Genomic DNA, 8,295 nt, shown 5'->3' with positions numbered 1-8,295 from the left:
AAAGACCTACTACCCCTGCAATAGTTTGGTAGTTCAGTGATGACTAATTAGTCTGCTTCATTAAGACTTGTTTTTCTCATTAATTGCATTGAAAGCTTTTACGCAAGATAAATGCTTGAATTCAAAGTCTCTGAAAAGGACATGACTGCAAATTTTTCTTTCCACACAGCAATTGCAATAAGCACAGTATTATACAGTCTTTTAAAAAAAAAAAACAACTGCCTATGGGGGCCATTTATCTGCTGGTAAATGTTCACCACCCTTACAAGCCTCTAATCACTGTGCCCAGCACACTCGTGCTTGCTGCGAGTCATACGAAACCCAGCCTAACGTGAGTTTGTGAAAACAAAACTTTGAATCAAAGTTTCTGAAGGCAGAAGGACCTTACAGTTTCCTCCTCCTATAATCAAAGGGAAATACATCAGCTTTAGAAATAAAACACAACTACCAGGATTTGAACACAACTGTTATTACAGAGCAGCAGCTGTATCATAAAGCACCCCCATACACACAGGCTACCATTTCACACAGCAGCAGATACGCCGAGTGCCTTCACCACACCACAAACTTACCTGGGGGCCCATAATTCATGTCCATCCTTTCCAAAATAACACTTGTCTGAAACCAAAGGACTCAAGAGAAAAACCAGGAAATCAGGTTTTCTAACTGATTTTTTTTTAATAAACTATAGAAGAACAAGATAACATTTCAACCAAAGTCATAACAGCTGCATGCTTAGAAGCAGACACATACATGTCTCTGGATTTTTCTGTTCTCTTTAAAAACAAGAGGGGGGGTGGGGGGGGCAGGGAGGGGAAGAGAAAAAAATTGGTGAAAGCTGAACATAATGCATAGAATTCTATACATAATCAAATAACAGCAGACTAAAGCAAGCAGTAACACAACTGGAAAAAATGTTCTAACAGTGACTCCATAAGAAATTTCAGTTCTAGGAATCTTTATGCTGAGCCAAGTTACATTTTTTTATACAGCATTAAAGTTTTATAAATTGAGGCACTAGAAACAAACTTACACTCAAATTATAGCTCAAATGTGTCTAATGTGCAAACTGAAAACAGGCCATTATCGTACTAGAAATTTAGAACCTAAAAGGTTGTATTAGGCTTGCACTTGCTCACATTGACACAGTCAAAACTACTGGTTTTGCAGTTAGGAGTAAAAGCAGGTTCTGACTGTTGGTTCCAGTCACCTTCCTAGCTTTTTCTCATTGTCCTCACTTGCTTCATGTATTCTCATCCAGGGAAAAAAATTGGAGAGGTTCCTGTGCCACCCCATTCAGCAATGTTTATACAGAAATGCAAAGCACCTGTCCTTGGGCACAGTTTTATCTACAGTGCTGTATTCCCTTACTTCATCCTGCTCCCCCACATCACCAAGCTTCTACAGGGTTAATACATTTCTTTAGAATTAAGATACTCATGTTCTACGAGGGATGCTTATTTTTACCTTGTGATTCGCATTTTCCATGGGGTCAGGGAGTACTAAAGACAAGTAGTCTTCACAAAATAAACAGAGTGATCACATAGCAAGAACAACTTGAGAGATAAAGGAAGGAGCTCATATGGATACGCATGCTGCTTTCTTTACGAAGAAAAGTATTTCAAGTTCCAGTGAGGTTTCCACCCAGATGCTATAGCTGGCACCCTCTAAACCCCTACATTAAAATATACCTCGATATTTTAATCAGGCACTTAAATAGAAAAACAAAGCAGTAACATTAAACATAGCTATTGTGACAACTTTTCTGTAAGGCCAGAACATTTTGTATGAAGTACTCAGGAAACTTAATGGTCCCACAGAAACAAGTAACTCATGTTGAGGGCTAAAGGAATGGACAGTCTCTGCCTAGACAAGTGTGGGGGTGGCGGGGGGAGGGAAGAAAAAAAGACTGAAATATGGTTAGCAAATATTTGGTAAAAGCCATTAACTACAAACTTATATACTTCTTTATCTACTGCAAAATGCAGTGTACGGTTACTAAACCCTTGAGAAGATGGATCCAAAAATCAACATTCAATGTCCTTTAATTTACAAGATAATATTTCCTCCCCCCCCCCAAAAAAAAAAACCAAACTCTCCACTGATAACAAGCTCCCTGAGGGAATACATTGATCTTTTTTCAAGGAAAAAAGTCATCATTTAAAAACAATCTGAAGAGTTCCGACTATCAAGAGTTGCCTTATTTTGGGCTGTAACACAATTCTGATCAACATTTCTTTGGAAAACATGGGTTAAACCAACCAGCCACTGGTCCTGTAAGAGGGACCCTGATCTCCCTTCTTTTAAGTAGTATTCTGGAGATGTAACTATTCTTTTAGAACTGTAACATATATATATTTTAGTCCAATACACTTCAAAGTTATAGGAAAATTCTACCTACAAGACCTAATCTACCAACATTTAAATGGTTGAGGTGGAAATTCAATTGTAAGGCTAAACACTTGAGAAGGTATCTTTATGTTATGCAAGTCAAGAGACAAATGAAAATCTACAGACACACAAAACATTTTTATGGTAAGGAGAATGCCAAGTGTTTAAACCATTCTTAAGTAATTTATTTTTTACTGACGATTTACAAGGCCTTGATTATTAGACAAAATAGCGTATTTTAACTAAACTCAAAAAATACAAACCAATACAGTATAGAAGGAAATGCTATATGGTTCCGTAGAATATATCACACCCAGTGCACGCACTGCTTCATTTTTCCCATCTGAACCTATCTGTTACTTAAAGGATTTTTGCAAAGAATATTTTGGTCTAGCCAACATGTAGTGTACAGTTTCAGACCACTGAATTAGACTAATTCTGGCATTAGTCTACAGTCTAAATCACTGCAGCAGATCTTTCAAAGTGTTTAGTGTAATCAAAAAACTCATCTAGACATTTCTGAGCAGCTAACAATAAACAGGAGTTATAGACTGCATACAGTTCAGTATGGTACATTAACTGAAGCTAAAAGTTTTAGTATGCTTATTGCCAATTTCTCCCAAATTTTAACAAGCATAGCTTCTTTGCAGATACATTATTGCTGAGAGTAGTAAGGCTGTTGAGGAAAAGGATATCCAGGTTGTTGAGGTGCCGGATATGGTGCTTGTCCAGGGTTTTGATACATAGGTGCAGGTGCATACGGTAGACTATACTGGCCATACATGTATGAATTATAGCCCATTGGCATCGGCATAGGGCAATACCTGTGTGGGGTGGAGGGGAAAAAAAGCATATTTAGCTGCAAAACACTGATGATGTTACTTTGCAAATAACTCACTAATAGATACGAAAAGGCATGCAATCACCACAAATGCTTTGCTTTCCTTTTCCTTTTTTTACAGCAGAAAGTGTGGTAACTTTCAAGCATCAAACATGAAAAAACCTTATAATGCATGGAACAAAAACGCAGACAGAAGGTGAAGTAAAAGCAACATGCTGGAAGCAGAACTAATCTAAATTGATTCTCTTATGTTTAACATCATTGCATGTATTTTAACATTTGCTGAGCCTGCTATTGGAGGAGAGAGCAACTGCCTTCAACTCCTCATGATGACTCCAGAAAGATGGAAAAAAGCATCAGAAGAAAGCACACTACTCAACTGGAATTTTCTTCTGTATTTTTCATCATCTTTAGCAAGATACCAAGATTTGAGAAATGAGATATGCCAACACTTTTGAGATAAACAACACCAACTGATTATGCAAGGGCTGGCAAATCACAGCTAAGAAACTGCAGTTCTATCTCCCTTCTTCAAAAAAAAGCCGAAGTACAAAAACTTAAAATGAACCCTCCCACAAATGGTATCCAGCAAATTATTCCAATTAGAATTACATAATTTAAAAACAAAATCATCTTGCTTCAAATACTAAACCCATCTTCAATTGCAACAATAACTGATTTTAAAGTGTCACATGCAAACAAGTGCTTTTACCTAACAGGATAACAAACAACTGCTTCAGTATTCCCATAGCTTACCCTGGGAAACCTGGATAAGTTGGGTAAGGAGGTCCCTGTGCCTGTGTAGGTGCAGCACCTGCTGCAGGTGCACTGGCTCCTGGAGTAGGAGTAGGACCAGGAGCAGCAGCAGGAGCTGCAGCTGTTCCAGAGGGTGCTGATGCAGAAGAGGAACTGCTTGCTGCAGAAATCACTGGTGGCGGCGGCCGTGCTGGTGGCTGTGGTTTAGTCCCCTAACAAGAGAAAGTGAATTAAGCTGCAGCTTCTTTCTGGAAGTCTGGGAATCAAAAGCTGTGGTTATATGATTAGTTGATTTTTATTTTTATTTGCATTTCAAACAGATATTCTATATTTAGCCTATATAGATAATACTGTGAACGATCTAAAAAAGCAGTAAGCTTTCCATTTCAAATCTATAAGTTATCAACACCAATGGTACCTCTCCGCGAAGTCTCTAGACTTTGCCCTTTATTTCACTTCAACACATTTCCAAATACACTAATATATTAAGGAGTGATATACACAAATTACATATCAGTTTGGAGTTCCAAAGTATGGACCTGCTATTTTCAACCCATCAAATCCATAGCTTATATTTACCACCATGGTTCTGGGTGCTGGAGTAGGAGTTGACGATGCAGCAGGCTTACTTCCTCCAGCTGATGTGGTCTGATATGCAGGCAGAGGAATAGAGGGAGCACTGGGTTCCCTAGCAATGCTTTGCTGTAAATCTCTATAAAACAACAAACAAGCAAACACACAGCTTTAAGAATTTTTGTTACACACTTCAGCAAGCTAAGCTAAAAAGATAAAACAGAGTAAATCTAGTATTTAAAGCACAATCACTGAGCTAGCTCAAACTAAATTTGGAGTCCAAATCACTTCCACAGAAACAATCTTCTAGCCAACCCTCTGATTAACTGCTTACATTTATTGTCTAGTAATGTCTTCATGTTCCAACTCAATACTGTGTACAGATCACTGAACTAGCCAAAAGCTTTGGGATCAGAAATTATAGAATAGTCAGAACATTTAGCAATTCGAAAGCTCTCCTGAGAACCTAAGGAAACCTCAAAGCTATGGAAAAGGATATAAGTAAATTTCACTAATTTTCAGTGAACTTTGACATGTAAAGATATGCTCAATAATAGAAGAAAAGCAATGTTGAATTGCTTGTAGATTGCCCTAAATTAGATAATACTGTTTAAAAAAAAGTCTGCTAGATAGTCTGCAATATTTATAGCACAGTCAACATAAATATCAACAAAAACCCTGGCAAAAAATCTGAATATCTTAGCCATTCATAAGCTTTCAAGTTCTCTACTCAGTTACCTCTAGTGCTGGAATTACTCTTGGTAAGGTATTTTGGTATCTTACTTTGATAAGATACAAGGAGGCTTTGGTGTCATGTTGCACTACAAGCTGCCATTAAATAACAATTTTACAGTCAGCTTGTCATGAAAACTCCAAGGAAGCAGTTCTAAGTTACATATTGAGAGGAATGTAGCGCAGTTCTCAATGCAAAGATTCAGTATTTGAGATTGGGCAGATTTTTCAGAGAGACTTCAGGAAGCATTTAAAATTTCAGACAGTTCTGCATAAAAATTATATGTAAACAGCATGTAACAGAACTCGATACCTGGCTTTCTAAAACAGAATACAGGAGAGACTGACAGAGGTACACAGTCTGTCTAGTTAGCAACAAGCTACAGGCTCCTATTACATAGCACACAAAAGGTGAGCTCCAAAGGATCACAAAATTAGCAACCTCTGCAGAAACTTCACAGAAACAAGACTGAAACAAAAACTCTAAGAAAACTGTCTGCACAGTCACCCCTCCAGTAAAAAGGAATGATGGAGAAAAAGATGAAAATACTGCCTTCATGCTCTGTTACATATGCGTATGTGCATCTCAACCTATTTCCTGCAGAAAGCAGAGTAACTATTCAACACTGTATTATACTGAAACTAACAAAACCAAAACTTAACATCTTAGGAGATTAGTTAAGGCAGGGGTCCTCAAACTACGGCCCATGGGCTGGATACGGCCCCCCAGGGTCCTCAATCTGCCCCCCCCGGTATTTACAGAACCCTCCCACCCGGGGTTGGGGGCGGAAACCAAGCAGCCGCAGATGACTGCCTGCCACTTCATCCGCCCGCCGGCCCCCTGGTTAAAAAGTTTGAGGACCCCTGACTTAAGGGATGGAAATAACAATTTTCTTAAAAATCATACTGCAAAGACTTAAAATCTGACTGCAAAGACTTACAGAGCAGTGGTGCCATTCAGAGTGAAGTATATTTTGACCACGAAGTGACCAAACACTTTAAATGTGAAGCCTTAAACACTATTACAACTGATCCTCTCCAATGGGCATTTACTGGGGATGGGGGAGGGGCAGGGATATATCTCTAATTCTAAATGAGACACCACCTAAACAAATTTATTTTCACTAAGTGAAGATGCAGCCCACAGGCAGTATTTTTATTGTAGTTGGGAGCAGGGGTGAACGGGCAAAACACACATTTTACTTACTCAAACTGTGGGTTGGGCACACAGAAATACATTTTGCCAATATCCCAAATCTGATCATTGCCCCTAACCTTGACAGGGTTTCATGGGAGTGAACAGTTAACACATGAGGCAGTAAAAGAAAGCATGGCAGGTTATATCAACATTAAACCTACAGCTTCAGGGAACACTAACATACTGGACATGTGAGAGAGTCAGGCCTATGCCTTGGTTAGGCAGCCTACAGCTTCCAAATTGCATGAAGTGGAAGAAAGGTAAAAGGGGTTGTATATAGTCACTAAGAATTAATTTACAAGTACGATGCCCAACTGAAAAAGAACAGTTCTACAAAGGATGAAGTTAGAAAAAATGAAGTTTGGGGGAGGGCTGAGCATCCTATTCACGGCATGGTACATACACAGAACAACTGCAGTTTCACCAACTGAAAATTCAGTAACCACTAGCCCGTTTTATAACAGGCTATGTGCTTTGCTAAAAGGCAAACCTTTTCAGTTATGCTTACTTCTTGAAAGGAGAGCCTGAAAATCAGGGCTGAAGCACACTGTACTAGCCTTATCACATGTGGAGGTCAACAACATCATTAGGCACTTTCCTTCACATGCAGACAAAATCTGCCTCTCCCCTGCAATGCAGGCAGCCCACATACCTAAACAGTGACAAAATATCACACCAGATCAAGACTACAGAAAAGAGGTGGAACACCAGTGTTTTTCCCACCACCACACAACGCACACGGAAGGCAATCGTATGCTCAAGTATTTGTCTCATTTCTCAAACTGAAATGACAGCAGGAGCAAGGTGAAGAAATCATAACTTCCTCAAATAATAAAATAATTATCAAATACATGCCAAAAAGAGAGAGTGAAATCATGGTAAGATGAAACAAATTAATGCTGAAATATACATAGGAACAGCAGACTTCAAAGTAGATGTCTCCATTTATTTCTCCTACCACTTTCCTAGTTTTTCAGGGGAGGGGAGAGCGGGGTTAGCACTAAGGCAAAGAAGAGGTGACAGTCTTTACATACCTATCCTCCCTTTCTCATTTCATCAAGTACCATAATAAACATGTCCCCAAAGATGAATTTCTGATAAATACTTCACCCTTCCCACAATGCTTAAATAAAAAAATCAAAATCTTACTTGAGTAGCTCATCTCTTTCAGTCTTGCGAGCAAAGACAATGTCACTGCATTTGTTTTGGAATTTCAGCAGGATTTCTGTCAGCTCATTGTAAAACTAGTTAAGGAAAAAAAATACATAATACGCTCAGTCAATACTTTCAGACTCTATGCTAGCATCTTTCTATGTATTATTCCAGTTATAGGCATTCTATTACAACAGTGCCCAGAACATGCCATTGCAGTTAAATTTGCTAATGCTTTTCAAAAATAAGTATTAGTCAGCTGTTGTCGATCCTTGTAATACCATACAAATTTGTGGGGTTTTATTAATATATTTGTATGTGTCTAAGTGTAAGACTAGTTTAAGACAGCTAGAACATATATTAAAACCAGAACAAAACTAGATTACTTCTGGTGATAACTATTTTCTTTGAAGGGTATTTTTTCCTTTTGATTTTACTGCCTTCAGTCACTTCCACATATTCCATTTGTATAGACATTTCAGAGTTTTATTTTCTTTCTTCCTCTAGTGAGCTATCAATAAACCAGCACAAAGCACTTAGTACAGAAGCAGAAAGGCACTTTCCAGAAGCCCAGATCAAACAAAGCAAGGTGAATAAAGCCCTCTTCATGTTTCCTCACGTATGCAAGAGCAGTATATAAAACACAAATTTG

At 38.4% G+C, this 8,295-nt stretch overlaps 1 protein-coding gene across 4 annotated transcripts in view; it reads right to left on the bottom strand.

Annotated features, from left to right (window-relative positions):
• Window positions 1–653: 653 nt before the first annotated feature.
• The window catches only part of PDCD6IP (programmed cell death 6 interacting protein), a 34,525-nt gene continuing 26,883 nt past the window's right edge, over window positions 654–8,295 (bottom strand). For 2 of the 4 annotated variants that reach the window (XM_055804517.1, XM_055804519.1), the window contains exons 15-18: window positions 7,641–7,735; window positions 4,571–4,700; window positions 3,989–4,200; window positions 654–3,215 (exon numbers count right to left, since the gene is read on the bottom strand). In XM_055804517.1, the coding sequence (XP_055660492.1) occupies window positions 3,047–3,215; window positions 3,989–4,200; window positions 4,571–4,700; window positions 7,641–7,735 (606 nt within the window). In that variant the 3' untranslated portion in view covers window positions 654–3,046. Of the gene's footprint in view, window positions 3,216–3,988; window positions 4,201–4,567; window positions 4,701–7,640; window positions 7,736–8,295 lie in introns of all 4 variants that reach the window. The other 2 variants (XM_055804515.1, XM_055804518.1) reach the window with 1 other exon arrangement.

The sequence above is a fragment of the Falco peregrinus genome, chromosome 5 (assembly GCF_023634155.1).
Source record: "Falco peregrinus isolate bFalPer1 chromosome 5, bFalPer1.pri, whole genome shotgun sequence".
Lineage (NCBI taxonomy): Eukaryota > Metazoa > Chordata > Aves > Falconiformes > Falconidae > Falco > Falco peregrinus.
The sequence above is the reverse complement of the archived record's forward strand: the minus strand, read 5'-3'. Positions and strand labels throughout refer to the sequence as shown.